Source organism: Mauremys mutica, chromosome 14, assembly GCF_020497125.1.
Source record: "Mauremys mutica isolate MM-2020 ecotype Southern chromosome 14, ASM2049712v1, whole genome shotgun sequence".
NCBI classification, from domain to species: domain Eukaryota; kingdom Metazoa; phylum Chordata; order Testudines; family Geoemydidae; genus Mauremys; species Mauremys mutica.
In genome coordinates this window covers 4,712,449-4,732,865 of record NC_059085.1, presented here as the reverse complement: position 1 = coordinate 4,732,865, position 20,417 = coordinate 4,712,449, and the positions used below count along the sequence as shown (strand labels likewise).

The following is a 20,417-nucleotide window of genomic DNA, read 5'->3' as shown; positions in this document are numbered from 1 at the left end:
GCCCTGTAGGGCCCCTCTCCGAGCTAGTCAGGCCTTGGTCTCTGCAGAGCAGAGCTGGGCTGACTGGACAGCTGCCGTGTCCTCTAGGGACTGGGTTCAATCCCCTGGTGCTGCCCACGGCCTGTTTCATGCAGACACCGACCTGCGGGCGCTCGGTCACATGGATCTTTGCAAGCCCCCGACGGCTGGGGCTGACCACGCGCCCACTGACTTGGTGGCGAAGCGCCCACTGGCCTCGTGGACGGAGGCTGATAGCAGACAAAACCCTGCTTGTTCCTGTCGGGGAAGGATATGGCTCGGGGAGAACTGGAAAGGACTTATTGGAAGCCAAGTCATTCCACAGAGGAATCTCCCCAAGCTACCCCCCTCCCGGGGCTTGGTGTGTGGCCCCCAGAGGCGCTGGGCTGCTGGAGGCGGTTCAGTCCAGGGCCAGCTGCTAGCTCCGGCATTGCTGGAGGGCGATGTCATTTGCAACGCCCCGCCCTGCCCCTGCGGCTGCATCCGGTTCCCAGTGCCTCAGCGCAGGGATCCGCGGGAGCCCCTGGGGCTGGAGGCTGGGGCCCCTGACGTAGGCAGGCTGTGGGGCACTCGGGGAGGCCACCCACTGCCGGTCGGTCAATGGCTGTTTGTCCTGCTGGGTTAGCGCTTTCTCCTCTCTCTGCTATTGTGCCGGCTGAGGAATGCTTAAAGGAATTGGAAGGACAAACCTTGCTTTGTTGCTGCCTTGGCTACTCCCATGTATTCCTGCCCGGCCGCTGCCTGCCAAGAAAACGGGGGGAATTAATGCCTGCTTCCCAGTCAGTCCTGACGGGACGCTAGACCCGGTGTACCCCAGAGCCTTGCCGTGAGCCGGATGGTGCCGGGAGAATGGGCAGGCGGCTGGGCCAGGCCTGGGAAATGTTACCAGCCACCCGCTAGCCAGAGGCCAGTCGGAAAGGAGTTGGGGGTGGACGGGGACACTGGGCTCTGCCCCGACCCGGCTTGGAAGCCCCGTCTGTCATGCTGGCCCCTAGCTAGCTGCTGTCTGACAAAGGCCGTCCCCGTCCCCCCCCCGCCGGCCCCTCTCTAGTGTTATTTGGCTTGTGCCCTTGGAGGGGGGGCATTGTGACAACCGAATTGCAAAGATAACACCCAATTAACCCCCCCCCCGTGTCGGGTGACTGATGGGGTGCTCAGAGCTGTCGCAGATTGAGGTGACGATATGTGCTGACCACTAGAGCTGGGAGCAAAAGTTATACCAGGCCCCACACGCCTTAGGGGTGTGGGGCAGAGCAAGCCTGGATTAGTGCTTCTACCACAACCTAGTATTGGCTAGCACCCTCGCAGGGGCAAGCGCTGGGGGGCGGGGGGGTTGGCTACCCTCACTAGGGTTTGACCCAAACCCCATGTGGATGAGCCTGCGTGGGCGACCGTCCTGGCACGGGCTGCGCTAGCGGCGGGAATGCCCTGGTGCTGCGGAGCCGCCAGCGCCTGCTCAGGGACAGAGGAGCCAGGTTACAGGCCCATCAAGTGCTGAGGAAGGGTGAGGAGTGCCGAGGGGGCGCAGGAGTGTCTGAGCTAGCGCCGCTCCTCCAGCAGAGCACCGACTCCTGCCTTAGGGGCCTCTCCCCACTAGCACCCTGGAGAGGGGGTGGCTGGTGCTGGGGGGCAGATCTGCCTGCCCGTGAGAAGTCCCAGGATGCAGGGGCTGCATCCCTGGGTCTCCATGGTCCCCTCTTGGCCCGGGAACAGAGAGAAGCTCTGGTGGCGCAGGACCCATAGTGGCACCCGGCCAGGTCTTCTCACTGTCCCCTTCCTCCTTGGCCTCTCCCTCGGGGCTATTTATAGGGACTCCGTTAACATCCGCTCTATTTCTGTCTTGCTGAGGGAGATGCAAGCGGGGGAAGGGGGTTGCTAGGGCTGATCCCGTTTGTGCCTCGGAGCCCCTCCTGGCTTGGCCTGCCCCCAAGGGCTCAGTGCTGAGTCCTGCATGCACCCGCCTTCTCCCTGCTCCACGGGGATCTGACCTCGCAAACCCGGTGGGAGAACCCCTGTGTCCCCACTGACTCCCTGGGGCCTGGCTCTAAGGGCTGCTCTCCACTGCTTTTCTTGGGGGTGATTTTTTAACACTGAAATAGCTACATTGCGCAGCCCCTATTGTGGTCTACAGGGGTCTCAAGGCGCCCTGTGCCAAGACTGCTTATCCCCCTGTCCTACAGGAACAGTGCCCCAGTGTGAGCACCTTTCCCCGGGGTTAACTGTCCCCACAACGGGCAGTCAGATCAGCCCTGCCTCCTAGCACGAGGATTGGCAGAGGGCAAGTGGTGGCCGACGCGCCTGAGCCAAAAGCGATAAAGCAATGCAGCCCCATGGAATAGTCCTGCCCTGTTGAGTGCGGGTGAAACTGATCGGGCTGCGTTCCATTTAATGGGGCTTTTAGGGGAATTATTCTAGAAACATAGACAGCCTAACAGAGAAGGGTGTCCTTCTGCTGTGGCTTTTAAACCATCTGAGAGGATTTAATAGAGAAATCTGCCAGCATTTGTCTCCTGGGTGACTTAAAAATCTCTGACTCTCAAAGGAAGGGCTCAGGGCTGCCTGGAAAATGCTGATTAGCAGATTCCTGAGGCTTTGACCACAAAATCTAACTGCAGGGACGGGCTCCCATGGCTCCTGGAGAGCAGCGGTGAATCTTCGTCCCTGGGGAGGGAACTAGAAATGGAACCTTCCGAAAGAGAACCAGGGACTCAGGTGAGAGGAAAAGCCAGAGTAGAAAGTCCACGGTGCCTGGTGGAGCCCCGATCATGAGAGGCCAGAGCTGTGTGGAGTGACAGGTGGTGAGAGTGGATGGAGATGGGGTGAGAGCCTAGCAGTGAGGGGAATTAGACACTGGAACAGTTAACCAGGGAGCTGGTGGACTCATCATAGCTTGGAGATTATGTAGCTTTCTGTCAGACATGCTGTAATCCAGCTTTTGGGATGGGTTCCATCATCTAGGTGTGCAGGGGACGGGGCGGCTGGTCGTGGAATCCCCTTCTGTTATGGGCCCTGGGGAGAACAAGGCACCTGCATTGTCCTCAGCGTGCTCGTGATGCTTGCAGCTCTGCATTAAGACAATAACTGTAATCAAGTCTCAGGCTTCAGACAGGTGCCTGCAGGGGTCAGGAAGGAATCACAATTCGTGATTGGGTCAGGAAGGAATCACAGATGCACAATTGGTCAGATGTTTTGGGGGGATTTTCCGCCTTCCTCTCAAGCATCCGAGATTGGCCACAGCTGGAGACAGGACAGTGTTGTGGGTGGTCCAGACTCCTCTGTCTAGATGTTCGGGGCTTGCTCCCATGCTCAGGATCTAACTGATCACCAGGTTTGGGAAGGAGTTTTCCCCCAGGTTAGATTGGCTGGGACCCTGGGGGGCCGGGGGGGGGTCACCTTCCTCTGCAGCATGGGGCACGTTTTTTTTCCAGGGATCACCTGGCACATCTCACCTCATCAGTCCCTGCTGCTCTCTGCCTGTGGCACACAACGCTCTAGTCTCCCAAGGACAGAAACGTTGTCAAACATCACTGAGCTCCATGCGGGGTGTCTGGGTGGGGTTCAGTGGCTGGAGGACACAGGTGCTCAGACTGGCTGAAATCTAGGAAGGGGCAGGAAGAAGTGCTGGGAGACCCGCCCAGGGGGTTATCTATCAATCTGCCGCTGTCTGGGCTGGGGCAGGACTGTGATATTTAGTTCATTTTTGTGGGAGCATTTTGGGGATCGGAAGGGGAAATCTCGGATCTGTGAGCCTGCCAGCAGCCTTCAGAATCCAGAATGAGAGCCCTGTGAAACCAGCTTCGTTCCATCCGGCCTGCTCGGCTGGCGGCCTTTGCTCGTGTGGGGCTCTGGGAACTGGAGTGAGGGGTGAGAAGTGCGTGGCTTGCCGTGGCATTGTTGTGGCTCTTGCATGACGCGTGGTGCATCCCCTGCTGCACTCAGCTCTCTGTCGGTGGGGCGCTCCCCGAGGGAAGGCCCCAGGTCCCAAACCCCATTGTGATCTGATCCTGCTGCCTCAGCAGGAGTCTTGCCATTGATGTCAGTGGAAGCAGGGAGGGGAGACCTTGATGTTCATGCCGAATTCCCTTTGCTCTCCCTTCCTTGGCGTCGTGCTCGGGATGGATGGGCAGTGCTGAGTAGGGAGGGTCTGCCTGGCAGAGTGAGCCCTCTGGGCACAGCTGGTTTCACCTGTCAGAGCAAATCCTTGAAAGTGGTGGCAAGGGATTGGCATAAAACCTACACAGCTCAGCACAGGCCAGGGCTGCGTCTCATCAGAAAGCCTTACATTGCGTTAAGCCTCAGGGCTAGTGTACGCAACACTCTGCACGTTGCTCCAGCCAGCCGCAGAGCACGCCACGCAAGTCTGTACACACGCATCTTGACAGCCATGTCTGGAGTACTTGTGCGAAGCTGTGAGACCAAAGTGATTCGATCGGCTAGCCAGGCCACCTGTGCTCCTGCTGCAGACACCACTTTGCTGTCATCTGTTTCTGGTTAAGGTGTCACCGGGACCCGTGTGTGTCTGCACTTGTGCACGTGCACAAGCACACTCCTTGCTGATCTTTCAGAGGGATTGCTCTGTGTGTGTGGAGTGGGCCACCTGGCTTCAGAGCTTGGGAAGAATGGCAGCAGCCCGGGGTTTTCGGCCTGCTCAGCGAGCAAAAGTGCAGGGCTCCTTCCATCTAGCAGCATTCCAGTGCTAGATTAATGGCTGGCTGTGCTCCTTGGTTCCGGCTCTGGTGGGATCCGGGCTACAGAGCTCCTAAGTGGCACAGGCAAATGAAGTACCTATTCCCTGGGTTTCTACAGGGCGCAGGGAGAAGGCTCTACAAACCCCTCCCTACCTGAGCTCTGATGGTTCAAACCCAGATCTTCTTCCAGGCCTCTCCTTGGACTTGGCAATTCAGCACAGACGGTGACACTCCGAGACCAGGCTCGGGGGGTGCTGGCTGCATTTTGGCCCAGTAAGGGGGTGTGGGGGGTGTGGGGAGGGCATGGAGACTACGGATCCCAGCATGCAATGCTTTCTGTTGAGGCGGGTCACATTGAGGTGGAGCATTGCATGCTGGGATCTGTAGTCTCCATGGGCTGTACCCCATATTAACATCGAGGGCTGCCATGGTTACCCTCTAGAACCCCTTGGGCCCAGATGCAGAGACCCAAATGACTGGGTCTGGGTAGGGAAGCTGTGTGATCGACCCCTCTGAGGGTGGGTGAGGTTGAGGTGGCAGTTGCAGAAGTGAGGGGCCGTTGCGCAGCATAGCCCAAGTAGCGTGTGGGGTGAGGTCCTAGGGGCTGGATCTCTGGGGCAAGGACGCAGGATCTCTGGGGCAAGGACGCAGCTGCCTCGCTGTCTCTGTCCCGCTCAGGCTCTCCTCGTGCCCGTGAGCCTCCCCGGGCGGAGGCTGGCTGCATGGGGCCGTGTTAAATCTCTCCGGAACCGTGCTGTGTTAGCGATGGCTGGCCGAGGGGCGCGGGACCCGTGCCGTGTTAGCGATGGCTGGCCGAGGGGCGCGGGACCCGTGCTGTGTTAGCGATGGCTGGCCGAGGGGCGCGGGACCCGTGCCGTGTTAGCGATGGCAGGCCGAGGGGCGCGGGAGCTGGTGGGGGTTGTGCCAGGGCGACTCTGGGGAGCAGTGCTCACTCGACAGTGGCAGCACCCGGTGTTGGGCAAGGCCTGGAAGGGGCAGCCCGTGGCTGGGTGCAGAGGCAGGACTGTGGCACGCCCAGGGGAGGTGGCCTGGGTAGAGATCATGGCAGGGTATGCAGTAAGGGATCAGGGGTTGTCTGCCTAGCAGCCACTCCTTTCTCGGCACGGCAGGACTCGCCATGGCCCCTCTAGCTCTGCACGGTGGCTCTTGGGAAGGCAGCGGCCTTGCTAGGCTGCTCCGGTCCCCTCTGGCTGATGGGGTCTCCTCCTCAGGCCCAGCAGGGGTGGGGGTGGGGGAGGAAGCGTGGGGCGGGGCAGGGGGGAGCAGCTGCCACCCTGTGCCCTGCTGGTGGCAGGTGCATCAGCTGGTACTTGCCCATTCCAATTCAGACCTTCCCCTCCGTTCTGGGTTGGTGAGCCCCCACCCTTCCGGGAAACCCTGGGGTTGGACTGTCTCCTGGTGGCTTTGTGGGGCTGCCTGCCTGGGCCCACCCCCACCCTCCCCCGAACTCTGTGCTAGGTCCAGTATTGCCTGCTCCTGCACAGTGCCCGCTCTGGCACCCTGCTTTCCCACGGGAGGGCACTGACCTCCGAGCGAGAGGAGCTGTTCGTCCTTGAGCCCAGTCTCTGGAGGTGACTGGTCTCGTGTTGATTGTTCCTGAGGCATCTGGGGTCAGCGTCCTGAGTGGCTGCTCTCTGCTCCCTGGGTGACAGGAGGGGCAGCAGATCTCTCAGGTGAGGCACAGCTGGCTGGGCTCACTCTGGGGCAAGGGGAGGATGTGGGTGTGACCTCCCTGCCTGGCTCCCCTGCCCGATGCCCAGCTGCAGGTCCTGCCTCTCTCCTGCCTGTTGGGGGTGGGCACAGGCAGGCCCCCGTCTGAGCCCAGGTGCTGTGCCCCTTGCAGCAGGCCAAGGGCCGGCTGGTTCCCCCATGGCAGCGGAGCGTTCCACCTACTGGGTGCCTGATCTCCCGGACCCTGGGGAGAGCCAGCAGCCGAGGCCCACAGGCTGACAGGGAGCTGGCAGGGCCATGGGGCGGGCGAGCCTCTGCAGGGCACACAGGTGGGGCCTTTCGACAGATGGGAGAGGGGGACGTCCAGGGTGGCTGTGCCGGGTGACTGGCAGGCAGGCCCGGTCGTGCAGCTGAAGGCGGGCGGGTGCTGGTGGCAGAGCCTTGGGCTGGCCCCCTTGGTGTGGGGCTCACCAGCATGGCTGCCTGTGGTCCCCTCAGCTGCTGGGATAGTCCCTGTGCCGGGTGAGTGGATCCAGGCCGTCGAGGGGGACTCTGGGAACTGTGCCCTGAAAGGCTGGGGCTGAGCTGAGCGGGGAGGAGGCAGAGAGCCCCCAGCCCCATCGTCTGGGCTGCACTTAGTTTAACCCCTTGATTGCCGTGGGGTGGCCACTGGCTCCCTGCACCAGCCCCGTTGGAGCCAGCCCATCGGCGTGGTCCATGGCACCTGCCCTCTGCATCGGGGCCGTTTCTTGGCGGGTGGCTCTGGCAGCTGTGGGGGCTGCCAGCAGCACGGGACACTTCCAGGCGGACAACTCTGCACCTGAGCAGCTCCCCATGGGGGGCACCTGAGCCAGCCACCTGCTGCTGGCTTTGGTCTCCATCTTGTGGGGGCTCAGGCAGCGCTCACTGAGGGAGGGCCAGGCCTGCCAGCCCGAGGCTGGATCCCTCTAGCAGGGTCCTGGGAGAGCCCTGTAGGAACCTCAGCAGCTGTTTGCCTTGCACCTGGCTGCAGTCCTGGCCAGCGGCTCCGATCCTTCCCACCAGCCCCACCTGTGTCCCTGCCCCCTCCCCCGCCAGCCCCACCTGTGTCCCTGCCCCCTCCCCCGCCAGCCCCACCTGTGTCCCTGCCCCCTCCCCCGCCAGCCCCACCTGTGTCCCTGCCCCCTCCCCCCTCCTCCACCAGCCCACCTGTGTTCCCCCCCCCCGCCTTCCTCCATTGGGCAGCCCTCCCACTGTCCCTTGCTCCTCTTCCCCCATGGGGCTGGGCTCGCGCCCTGCTCTGCACAGGAGGCACCAGGGGCGGATATTCATGTAACTCAATTACCTGCATGCTCTGTCCTGCCTGGCTGGGGCCTCTGGCTCCCCTTGGAGAGGGAGCCCAGATGTGCGCTGGCTGGCCAGAAAGTGAGCTGGCCCAGCAGTTCCAGAGTGCTTGGTGTCTGGGGAAAGCGTGGGTCCGTGTGCAGCATGTTTACCCCAGCCTGAGTGTGGGGCAGGAGCTCCAGCCGGGGGCACGTCTAGGGCCAGGTGCCATGGGATCAGCAGCCAGCGTGAAGGAAGGCAAGGGCCAGGGAGCTGTCAGGCCGGGTGCTCTGCACTGCCCAGGAGATGGCTGCCAGTGCCCGGGGCGAGCGCACTGCCCACATGCCTGCAGGGTGGATCACGAGCTGTGCACCAAAGAGCCTGGATGAAGTCCCGTCCTCCCTGCCTGGGGGCAAGAGATGGAGCACGCGCTCCAGGGAGCAGGCGCTGCCCTGTGCTGGCCCCAGCTCTCAGGGCCAGTGCATCGGGCAGGGCGAGGGGGCTCTGTGGCGCAGGGGGCTGGGTGAGGCAAAGGGGAGCTCTGGTGCAGGGGGAGAGTGAGGGGGGGCTCTAGTGTAGGGAGCAGGGGGGACTCTGTGGTGCAGGAGGTGGGGTGAGGGGGATCTCTGCCACAGGGGCGGGGCGAGGGGGCTCTGGCGCAGGGTGGGGCGAAGGGGAGGCTCTGGCGCAGGGAGAGTGAGGGGGTCTCTGGTGTAGGGAGCAGGGTGGGGCGAAGGGGGGGCTCTGGTGCAGGGGCGGGGTGAGGGGGCTCTGGCGCAGAGGGAGGAAGAGGGGGTCTCTGGTATAGGGAGCAGGATGGGGCGAAGGGGGGGCTCTGTGGCGCAGGAGGCGGAGTGAGGGGGGCTCTGGTGCAAGAGGCAGAGTGGGGGGGGCTCTGGCACAGGGGCGGGGTGGGGGGATCTCTGGCACAGGGGTGGGGCGAGGGCGGCTCTGTGGCGCAGGAGGCGGAGTGGGGGGGCTCTGGCGCAGAGGTGGGGCGAGGGCGGCTCTGTGGCGCAGGAGGCGGAGTGGGGGGGGCTCTGGCACAGAGGTGGGGCGAGGGCGGCTCTGTGGCGCAGGAGGCGGAGTGGGGGGGGCTCTGGCACAGGGGCGGGGCGAGGGGGATCTCTGGTGCAGGAGGCGGAGTGGGGAGGCTCTGGCGCAGGGGTGGGGCGAGGGGGGGCTCTGGCGAAGGGGGGGCTCTGTGGCGCAGGAGGTGGAGTGAGGGGGATCTCTGGCGCAGGAGGCGGAGTGGGGAGGGCTCTGGCACAGGGGTGGGGCGAGGGCAGCTCTGTGGCGCAGGAGGCGGAGTGGGGGGAGCTCTGGCGCAGGAGGCGGGGCGAAGGGGGGGCTCTGTGGCGCAGGAGGCGGGGCGAGGGGGGGCTCTGGCGCAGGGGTGGGGCGAGGGGGGCTCTGTGGCGCAGGAGGCGGAGCGGGGGGGGCTCTGGCACAAGAGGCGGGGCGAGGGGGGGCTCTGGCGCAGGGGCGGGGCGAGGGCGGCTCTGAGGCGCAGGAGGCGGAGTGGGGAGGGCTCTGGCACAGGGTGGGGCGAGGGCAGCTCTGTGGCGCAGGAGGCGGGCCGAGGGGGGGCTCTGGCGCAGGGCGGGGCGAGGGCGGCTCTGTGGCGCAGGAGGCGGAGTGTGGGGGGGCTCTGGCGTAGGGTGGGGCGAGGGGGGGGCTCTGTGGCGCAGGGGGCGGGGCGAGGGGGGGGCTCTGTGGCGCAGGGCGGGGCGAGGGCGGCTTTGTGGCGCAGGAGGCGGAGTGAGGGGGTTTCCGGTGCGGGGGAGTGTTCTCGAGGGCTGGGATAGGATTCTGCAGAGAGTCCTAGGACCGGTACTGTCTGATCTGGGTTTGTGGATCCCATCCGAGGAGAACAAGACCTTGCTTTTTGGTGAAGGGAGCAGAGTCAGGCGAGGGGCTGACCTCCAGCAGGGGCAGCCCTTGGTGCCCCTTGTCCCTGCCTCAGCGTCTGCTCAGGCTCTGTGGCGGGCAGCGGGGTTCAGGAGCCCAGGGGCTAAATCCTGCTTTGTCTTATGTTCCTATAGCTCAGGGGTTCCCAAACTGGGGGTCGGGACCCCTCGGGGGCTGCGAGGTTATTACATGGGGGAGGTCGCGAGCTGTCAGGCTCCACCCCAAACCCCGCTTTGTGTCCAGCATTTATAATGGTGTTAAATATATCAAAAGTGTTTTTAATTTATAAGAGGGAGTCGCACTCAGCGGCTGCTGTGTGAAGGGTATAACAGCGGTGGCTTGGCTGTGTCTGGGTGACGTCATGTCCCCCCTTCTCCAGTCACCCTAGAGTCTTCCAATTGCCTCCTCCAGTCACCTCAATTGCCTCTACATAAATCCATGGTACCCCCACATCTTGAATACTGCGTGCAGACCAGAGGTCACCCCATCTCAAAAAAGCTATATTGGAATTGGAAAAGGTACAGAGAAGGGCAACAAAAATGATTAGGGGTGTGGAACAGCTTCCATAAGAGGAGAGATGAATAAGACTGGGACTTTTCAGCTTGGAAAAGAGACGACTAAGAGGGGATATGCAAGAGGTTTATACAATCATGACTGGTATGAAGAATGTAAATAAGAAAGTGTTATTTACTCCTTCCCATAACACAAGAAGGAGGGGTCACCCCAGGAAATTAACAGGCCGCAGATTTAAAACAGAAGAAAGTATTTCTTCACAGTCAGCCTGTGGGACTTGCCAGGGGAGTTGGGAAGGCCAAAACTATACCAGGGTTCAAAGAAGAACTAGGTAAGTTCCTGGAGGACAGGTCCATCTATGGCTATTAGCCAGGCTGGGCAGGGATGGTGTCTCTCGCCTCTGTTTGCCAGAAGCTGGGAATGGGCGACAGGGATGGATCACTTGATGATCACCAGTCCTGTTCATTCCCTGTGGGGCACCTGGCACTGGCCACTGCCGGCAGACAGGACACTGGGCTGGATGGGCCTTTGGTCTCACCCAGTCTGGCAGCGCTTATGTTCTTAATTCTAAAGCAGGAAACGAGCAATAACCCTGTTGTTTTGCCCCCAGCCCTTTCCCAGCTGTTCTCTCTTGGAAAGACGTAAAAGGGGCTGATGCCCAGGATCCCCCCTCCCCCCCGCCCAGGTTACCTTTAACTCCCAGCCATGCTGCTCCTCCCACACGTGGCCCGAATGACCTAGGTATTTCCAGCCCCATAAATAAACCTGCTCCCACAGTCGTGCACTAGTGGAGGCTCTTGCTATCCAGTGAGAGACCCAGAGGAACCCGAAGGTGCTCTGTGCACCGCTGCGCCCTCTGTGCTAGACGTTAAGCTCCCACGTGTGCTGTCTCTTGGAGCGCTGCCTGTACACGTGGCATGGATCTCCTGAGAGGCATTGCTCACCAGCCTGCAGAGCCATGCTCCTGTGAAGGTTCCCTGAGAGAGGAGATGGCCCCTGGGAATGTAGATGCCAAGCAGGGGCCGGTCAGTGACCCTGACAGGCAGCAGCTGTAAAACTGATGAGAGGAAATGCTGTTTCATGCAGTGTGCAATTGGCCTGTGGAACTCACTGCCACATGATATTGTGGCCCAGAGCTTAGCAGGAGTCAGGAGGGATTAGACATTGAGACTGGGAACAAGAACAGCTCGTTACAGTAAATATTTAGAACCCCCAATAGTTTGTGAAGGGCTCTTCCCTCTCCCACCTCCAGCCCCAGCCCACCTCTAACTGCAGTGGCTGAGCTAGGGGCTCCCTGGGACTGTCTGCACCTTCCTTTTCAAGCACCTGGATTGCCAGCCTGGGCCAGAGCCACGGTTAATACAAGCAGGGACTGGCAGAATGGTCCTTTAGAAACACCTCCCTTCCATCTGTCCTCAGCCTGACGTGGGTGCCTCTCCCCGGAGGCTGAGTGCCCTGGAAACCTCCTTAGTGATACGCAGCCGGGGCCCGGCTCTGCTGCTATTAGCTCCACTTCAAAGGGGCTGTGAACTCAATAGCCCCTGTGGGTGGGTGGCACCTCTCCACTGGCTCTCCTCAGGCAGGGCACAGCTGGATCCTGAATGGTGCTGCTCTGGCAGGTCCAGGCTGAGCAGGCCTGTACTGGGCGCAGCGTTCGCATTGGGCATGTAGGCAGGAAGGGTGAGAGTGTCAGCTCTGGCAAACCCGGGTCCAGTGGCTGGCTGGGCGACCTTGGGCAAGTCACTTCCCTGCTATGTGCCTCAATTTCCCTCCCTGTGAAATGGTGGAAAGGTCTAGCTCAGCGCTAGGGATTGTTATTAGGCAATCGAAGTGGAGGTGAATCTCAGGGAGCTTTGTCATAGAGCCCTCCCCCTTCTGGCCCATGTTTTGGGAGGCAGGATGAAAACGATGGCCCCCAGGCTGTGGGGGATCCCGCCTGTTCAGTGTTGGCTCAGCCTAGGTGTAGGGAAAGCCGTCAGCGTTGTGATTAACCCCTGCAGGGGGCGCCAGAGGGGACTGAGCCCTGCGGGGGGCTCCGGAGGGGACTGGGTGTCGGCAGGGGGCGCCAGAGGGGACTGGGTTTCGGCGGGGGCGACTGAGCCCTGCGGGGGAGGGGACTGCGTTTTGGCGGGGGCGACTCAGCCCTGCGGGGGAGGGGACTGGGTGTCGGCGGGGGCGACTGAGCCCTGCGGGGGAGGGGACTGGGTGTCGGCAGGGGCGTCGGAGGGGAGTGGGTGGAGCCAGCCTGGCCGCGGTGCCGGGAGGCCGGAGACGGCCTGGCTGGAGGGAACGGTTGGCGGGAAGCACTAGGTCAGAGGCTCCTGCTCCCATGGGCTGATGGAACTTTTCCTGCTGTAGATGCCCCGGAGCCGTTGCAGGCCCTGGGGAGTGGGCGTGTGGGTCCATGATGCTGCTGGCCCTGCCCTGAGGAAGTTGGGGGGTTACTAGACCGTTTCCAAGTCTAACGTCCTTGTTCCCTGAAGGTGGCGCCATTGGCCAGCTGTCTCCGGGCTCAGTCTCACTCCGCCAGGAAGCCAGTTAGGCTGCCTGGGCTTTTGCTAGGCTGGGCGTCCCACCGGCTAATTAACTGGGCTGCATGCTGTGCTGCTGGCCCATTTGCTCTAATTGCGACTCCCCAGAGTCAGTGGCTTTGGTGATTGCGGGGCTGCTGCCGGGCGGGGGAGAGGGTGCTCCTCGGACCCTGCCTAGCTGGGCCTGGGCCTGTTGGGCATCCTGCCGGGTTTGGGAGCTGCCGGCTGTGTGCAGAGCTGTAGTGCTGCCGCTGGGAGGCCGTGGCTGAGGCGCTTGTGGGCGGTGGAGCCCCTCTCCTGAGCAGAGCTAGGGTCACGGGCATGACTGTGCCTTGTCCATGGGATGCCGGGTTTCTGGTTCGGGGAGAGCGCAGGGGTGCAGCCCCAGTTTCATCTTCTGGGAAGGGCTGGGAGACCTCGGCTGGCTTGAAAGGCGTTGGGACATGCCTGTGCCAGCAGTGAAATGGGGCAGGGGCTGCCTGGGCAACGGTGCGTGTGGTGCTGACAGCCTGATCCTCCCGCACGGCTCTGCTGCTGGGCTCCTGCCCACAACACTTAGCCTTCGGGCCCTGCCAAGGAGGGGTGGGGGCCCGCTCTCCCCAGCCTCGTGGGAGAGGTTCCCCTTATGCATTGTGCCTCCTGCCCCCCCCTCCCCCGGCTCTAAAAACAGCAGCAAACAGGAAAGGAGCCGGGAGGGAGGCGGCTTTTCCTTTTCTTCCTGGCTGGGGGCTGGGCTCTTCCTCTTGGGGCCTTCCCCTCTGGAGCTGTGGGGGCAGAGCTGAGGGAGGCTGAGACATGGGGGATGTGCCCCATCATCATGCTCCCTACATGGGCATGGGAGCAGAGGCAGCTGGCTCAACCGCACCCTTTGTTATGGTGGGGCAGCTGACACGGACTACAAGTCCCATAGTACAGTGCTCCTCGAGCTGGAGCCCTTGCTGCAGTGCATGCTGGGACCTGTAGTCCCCATGGGCCGCACCTCCCTCTTAAAAATGGGAGCAGGAGGTTGGCTGTGCCTTGCTGTAGTGATGCAGCTTTCAGGGTCCTGGTAGGCTGCTGATGGGCTCTTGTTAGAGTGCCGCTGCTTAGGGACACCTCTGTTACCTTGGATTTGTTCAAGGAGAAACTCCCCACCACTTAGACCCCTTCCTGCCCTCAGCCAGAGGCCTCTCTGGGGGCACTGTTCGGGGAGTGAAGTAGGGTTGCCAGGTGTCTGGTTTTCTACCAGAACACCCGGTTAAAAAGGGACCTTGGCAGCTCCAGTCAGCACCACTGACCGGGCCGTTAAAAGTTCAGTTGGCGCCGGTGCAGTGGGGCTAAGGAAGGCTCCCTGCCTGCCATGGCTCTGTGTGGCTCCCAGCGGCATGTCCTCCCTCCAGCTCCTATGTGTAGGGGCAGCCAGGGGGCTCCACATGCTGCCCCCGCCCCAAGTGCTAGCTCAGCAGCTCCCATTGGTTAGGAACCACAGCCAATGGGAGCTGCAGGGGCGGAGCCTGCGGACCGGGCAGCATGCAGAATTGCCTGGCTGCACCTCCCCATAGGAGCTGGGGGCAGGGACATGCTGCTGCTTCTGGGAGATGCCTTAGGTAAGTGCTGCCCGGAGCCTGCACCCCTCATCCCCTCCTGTACCCCAAACCCCTGCCCCAGCCCTGATCCCCCTCCCACTCAATTACCCCTCCACCCCATCCCGGAGCCCCCTTCTGCATCCGAAACCCCTCATCTCCAGCCCCACCCCAGAGCCCTCACCCCCAACCCAACCCCCTGCCCCAGCCTGGTGAAAAAGGGGAAAGTGAGGGAGGGTGAGTGACAGAGGGAGGGGGGATGGCGTGAACGGGGGGTGGAGCATCTGAGAAGGGGTGGGGCAGAGGTGGGGCCTCAGAGGAGGGGTAGAGGGTGTGGCAAAGTTGTTCAGTTTAGTGTGAGTAGAAAGTTGGCAACCCTAGAGTGGGGCTGTTACCGAGGTCCTAGTGGGGGCCAGCTGTGGTCACTCAATTAGGGTGAACTGCAAAGAATGGGGCAGCCAAACCCTCGAAAGCTGCTGGATATTCCAATACTTGGATTCACCAAACCAGCATAGAACAGCTTCTTTATTACCTCACTGGTTACTCAGAAATCCAAACAACACAGTTCCCTTAAAGTGATGCAGCCTCTGGCCTCCATCCAGGTACCCACATCAAATATGACGACAATTTTTGTAAATCTTGTTTCATCATATAAAAGAAAAAGTTCTACCGATCCCGAATGATTGGACACATCACCTCCCAGGTTAGCGAACGTTTCAGATCTTACCCAAATACACACTACAGCCAATTCTTGTGAACTAAACTAAAATTTATTAAAAAATCGAGAGAGAGAGTCTGGCTAAAAGATCAATATACAGACAGACATGAGTTCAGTTAATTGAGGTTCAGATTCACAGCAGAGATGGGGAGTTTTGTAGTTGCAGAGTTCCTTCAGAATTCAGTTCACAGACCAGGGGTGAGCAAACTTTTTGGCCCGAGGGCCACATCTGGGTGGGGAATTTGCAAGCAGGGCCATGAATGGAGAGCTGGGGCAGGGGGTTAAGGTGCAGGAGGGATTGCGGGGTGTGGGAGGGCATGCGGTGTGCAGGAAGGGGCTCAGGGCAGGGGGTTGGGGTGCAGGAGGGATTGCAGGGGGTTGGGGTGCAGGAGGGCATGCGGGGTGTGGGAGGGCATGCGGTGTGCAGGAAGGGGCTCAGGGCAGGGGGTTGGGGTGCAGGGGTGTGGGCTGTATGAGGGGGCTCAGGGCGGGGGGTTGGGGCGCAGGAGGGATGCGGGAGGGGGCTCGGTGCAGGAGGGAGCGGGGTGTGGGAGGGGGCTCAGGGCAGGGGGTTGGGGTGCGGGAGGGGGCTCAGGGCAGGGGGTTGGGGTGCAGGCTCCGGCCCGGCACCACTTACCTGGAGTGGCTCTGGGGTGGCAGCGGGGCTAAGACAGGCTCCCTGCCTGCCCTGACCCTGCGCCGTGCCACTCCTGGAAGCGGCCGGCACCACTTCCCTGCAGCCCCTGGGGGAGTGGGGACGGACAGAGGGCTCCACACGCTGCCCTCGCCTGTGGGTATCTCCCCCGAAGCTCCCATTGGCCACGGTTCCCCGTTCCTGGCCAATGGGAGCTGTGAGGGGTGGTGCCCGCAAGCGAGGGCAGCTTGTGGAACTCCCCTGCGGCCCCCCCTCCCCCTCCCCCGGAAGTGGTGCTGGTCGCTTCCAGGAGCAGTGTGGGGCCCACGGTGCCATGGGGGTGGCAATCCTGTGGGCTGTCATAGATCATAGTTGAATGTCCAAATCTCATATTCAGGACGTACCAGCAGAACTGGGACCTCAGTCTTGCAACTTAAACTTTCCCTGATGAAGTCTAAGCAGATCTGAGACGACAGAATCAGGACCCAAGGATCTTTTATCCAATTTCATGACTTTTGACAAGTTGCAATTCCTTAGGGAACAAAAGGTCATTGGGATGACTTTGAAGGAGGTCCCTCACTTACAGATTAACATAAGGCCATTTGCTATATGGAGAGATCCTGTGTTTGCAATTCATTTACATGATAGGATGTTTTCTGAATTATCAGAATACAGCATAGAGAGAGACTGTTGATTACATTGTCCACCCTACTCATACATATATAAATACACAAAAACACAAACATTATCTCCTCACATGTGTTCTGTGGGTTATTCATTTTGCAGGATGTTTAAATTTTTCTAGCTGTGTGTCACACCCCCAACGTGAGACTGGTGTGGAAGGGCAAAAGTGGAGCTCCTGGATACACCTTAAGTACCTTCCATTATTGCTATGAGCTGTGTTTACACTGAATTCTTTGTAATGCTGAATTATTGATGCCTGCTTTGGCCCCAGCCAAAAACTTAGTCTGTACTTTGTGAAACACTTTAGTGATTCCAGGGTTTGGTCTATGTGTTAACTTAACATAGCCATGAATGTTCTGCAGAGAGCACTTACTCTGGCATTCAGCCATGAAGGCGGTGAGGTGTTGTACCTCAGTTTCCCTTTGTGCACAGCAGTTCAAACTTGTAGTGGTTTTTCTGCTGCGTACAGTTTCAAGATCAGATACAGGCACTATGTGAAATATCAGTATCACCAGGCCTTTTAACATAGTGTGTGTTGTCATGTAATGAAACAGTATAACCACGAAGGCTTTTACAACATAATGAGTTCTTATGTATCACCCCCAACATGTTCAAGGGTTTTAAAAAACAAACCAAACCAAACCGTGCATGCTGTACATTTTTACAGTTTTTGGTATCAGCAACAAGTTAGTTACAGTCATTAGCAATAACATCAGTACTTTCACAAGTGTACATTTACAATCGTTGTTGTCATGCCAACCTTTGGTTTAGACAAATCATTCTTTAGGTCAGCTTGTTCCATATCCCTTTTGAATCTTTGTAGCTTTTTCTTGACCTCAGGGTCTTCCGTAACACAGGCTTTCAGTTTAACCACTTCCTTGGGGTTTTGGTGTTTTAGGGTTAACCTGTGGCTTTTATTTGCAAGGTTTAATCCTTCCCTTCCTCCCTGTCCAGTAGGGTGAAAATGAGAACTCTTTGGTGTAACAGAATCCATTGGCTGGCTGGGTGTGTCCTTTTTGCTAACAGCTACAGGCAAGTCTTTCTCCCCCCAATCAGTCAGGTAATTTGCATCAACACAGACACTAGCCAGTTTTCGGATCCTCAGCCCCTACCCGTTCGAAGGCTGGACTCTGTCTTAAAGAGATACCGTCCATTTTCACTAGCATGTTAGACTCAAGGTTCTTTTGTCTGTCCATTACCAACCTCTGCTTCCACGTGGAATCAGATGTCAAGTCCACTAAGAGACTACAAGTCATATCCAAAATATCTAGAGATGTTTGCCTGCTCTCCCCTGCATCCTTCTGAGTTCAGTTATAAGGTGGTTCTGCTCAGAAAAACCAGAACCCCGGTCTCTCCTCAGTACCTGAGTCACAGACTGCTTACTTTGGAGACATTCATTGTCTCCCCAACAAGCTGGTTAAGTGGGCTCAGTCGCTGCCCCTCCCCTCATCTCCCGCCCTGGTGCCATGAGGAGCACTCCCAAAGACCCAGTTCACTTCCGCGCCTCGGTTTCCCTCGAGGAAAGGGTCCCGTTTAAGTTGCACAGAGCCCAGCAACGTTCCCTGGCGCTGGAGAGGATGTTCGTGAAATGCAGACAAGGAAGCAGCTGCCCCCTTGCCGGCTCCCCTTGCAGACTCGCTGTGGGGGTGGAGATGTGGAGGGCCATCATTTTGTCGCGTGTCCGGCCTGGGGGAGAGCTGGACTGTGCCCTTCCCTTGTTTCAACGATGGCCTGTGTGTTCTGCGTGCGTTGCCGTAGCGATGTAGGGCAGGTGGCCCCGAGACTGTCCCGTGATCCTGAGAGATCAGATGGGAAGCTGAGTGAGCATTTGGCCACGTCTCAGTCTGACTGTTGTTAACGCTGTAGTGTTTCTGTTAGCACCTGTCTACCTCTGGGGCCTAAGGAGCAGGTGGGAGAAGGAACCTGTGTAAAGATCCAGTCCCCTGGCCCTTTCAGGCAGCATGTGAGAGCTCCCAGTCCGCACTCCTGCAGCCACAGCGGGGAATGCTCCTCACTGCTGTTGGGTTAAAGGGGCAGGGGCGCTGGCTCTGTAATCAAGCCCTCCTTTCTCCCACGGGTACGCCGGCGCGCGGTTAGATACTGGGGCACTGCACGGGGGGTCGTGCAGGCCGCTTCATTAGCGGGTGAGGCGCTCGGTGCCCTTGTGACGAGCCCAGAGAAAGGCAAGACATAGGCTGGAGATGGTGAAAAACCAGCAGGGACAAAGGGAAGACTCTGGCCAGGCCCCTCTCCATTGTAAAGAGCGGGAGCAAGGCGGCAGCCCAGGCCTGGGTGGGGGACCCATGTTACCGTCTCTGGGTGCTGCGGGGACCAGCACAGGAGAGGAGACAGTCTCTGAGCTGGGTGTTCCCCGGCTAGGGCCCGTCTCATCTTCCCTGCACCTGCAGGGGGGATTCGCCAAGTTAGCCCTGCAGTGCTAGGTGCATTAACCCTTTGGGGACTGGTTTACCCATTAACCCCTTCCTTCCCTGTAGGCCCCTCTGGCTGCAGAGCAGAGGGAGGCTGTTTCTCGTGATTGTGGAAGGCTGGCAAAGAAGCATCCCCCCGCCCCCAGCTCTGTGCCGCTCCCGTCAAACTCACTCAGCACTTACAGGGGCCGCGTCCCTTTGGCGCATCCAGGAGCTCTGCTTTCCTTTGCCCTGGGGGCCCGTCCGGCCCCTCCTGGCTGGCTGCAGGACAGACGGTGCTGAGAAGCCCTGCTCCCCCGCTCTGTGTGCTCTCAGCCCCAGGGGCGGCTGTAATTGTGCTGGCTGAGGAGCCTGTGTCTATGGGCCTCATCCCCCAGGGTGCCAGGTGCTGGCCCATGGAGCCCTGCCATGGGCGCTGCTGGAGTCGACACAGCTGCATGCTGTGGGCCGGACCTCCCCTCACAGGGCTGGCCTGGCAGGAGGGGCTTGCCCTGCCCCCCGGGGGAGCTGTAGCTCACTGCTGGGGTTGGTAGTATTTCTCAGGTGACCCAGCCTGTGCAGCCCATTGTGTGTGGGACCCAGATATCCAGCTGCAAGCTGCAGCGGATGCCGTAGGATGGAGCACGGGCCCCAGGTGTTCCACTGTTCTCTACACCTCCGGGCAGGGGAGGTTCTGGCACAGGGGCCCAAAAGTGGGGCTTTCCCAGCTGCCATTGCACACGACCCCGCGGCGCGTGCCACGGGTGGAGTGTTTGTGTCTGTTGATCGGTGCCGGAGCCTGGGAGTCACCCGCCGGAGCTCTGGCACTGGCTCCCCGTCTGATCTCGGACAAGTCCCTTGTGCCCATGCCTTGCTTTCCAGGCCAATACAACCAGACTAGTGCTCCACTTCCCCCCCGAGCCCCGGCCAGGCTGTGAGGCTCAGCGATGGGGGAAGTGCTTTGAGATCCTTGGAGGGGAGGCGTTCACCAGAGATGGGCAGAGCCATGGTAACTTTCACAGAGACTCCAGCCCTGGCTGCCACGGCAGGAATTCAGGGGTGCTGGGGAATGGGGAAGCGGCCATCCCCTGAGGTAGCCCTGCACCGGGAGCTTGACTGGTTTCACTCCTGTTTCCCACTCATGCTTGGCGCCAAACGGCGGCGCCGTGCACAAGGGGAAGGGAAACCATCCAGCTCAGGGAGCCCGTGCCTAGATGTGTGCGCTCTGCCCGGAGCCCCAACATCCTGTGGGCAGGTTGAAGGGTACACTCTGGAGGAGGCTGGAGCAAGCAGCGGAGGGCTGGGGGGCAGGGTCGGTGCCTGTCTCAGCCCCCTGGCCATGGCGGCGGTGTGGTCGGCACTGGCGGGGCGCTCCCCTCCCTTCGGAGGCGTGGGTTTGACTCACCGCTTTGGGAGCAGCAGGAACCATGTGGTGATGTCAGGCCTCGAGCAGGGGAAGCGTGGGAGGAGCCGGCTGGGGAGTGCGGAGCAGAGCTGGCTGCAGCAGGCAGCCCCAGATGGCTTAACCTCCGGTGAGAGAGGGGACCGGCAGCCGCTGCTCCCTGGCACTGTTGCCCCAGGATGAACGGCAGATACAAAGGTACCATGCCCACTTAGAGCCCCCTCCGCCCTGCGAACCCACTGTGCCTGGCTTCCCTGCAGCGGGGTGCCCAGCCCGGGCCGGGGGCTTCCTCCTCCCATGCTTTCTAGTGACCCAATCCGGACACAGGAGCGAGCAAGGCAAGAGGAGGAGTGG

The 20,417-nt window shown here is 60.4% G+C and overlaps 1 protein-coding gene across 7 annotated transcripts in view; it reads left to right on the top strand.

The window, feature by feature from the left end:
* The window catches only part of RIPOR1 (RHO family interacting cell polarization regulator 1), a 110,824-nt gene that overhangs the window by 43,050 nt on the left and 47,357 nt on the right, over positions 1-20,417 (top strand). Inside the window, exons 1-2 of one of the 7 annotated variants that reach the window (XM_044986723.1) lie at positions 14,782-14,920; positions 17,208-17,285. The exons of 4 other annotated variants lie outside the window; for them this stretch is intronic. Coding sequence is in view for 1 of the 3 variants with exons in the window: in XM_044986720.1 (XP_044842655.1) it covers positions 20,243-20,261 (19 nt within the window). In the remaining 2 variants the exon portion in view is untranslated. Of the gene's footprint in view, positions 1-14,781; positions 14,921-17,207; positions 17,286-20,114; positions 20,262-20,417 lie in introns of those variants that run through there. 2 more of the 7 variants (XM_044986724.1, XM_044986720.1) reach the window with 2 other exon arrangements.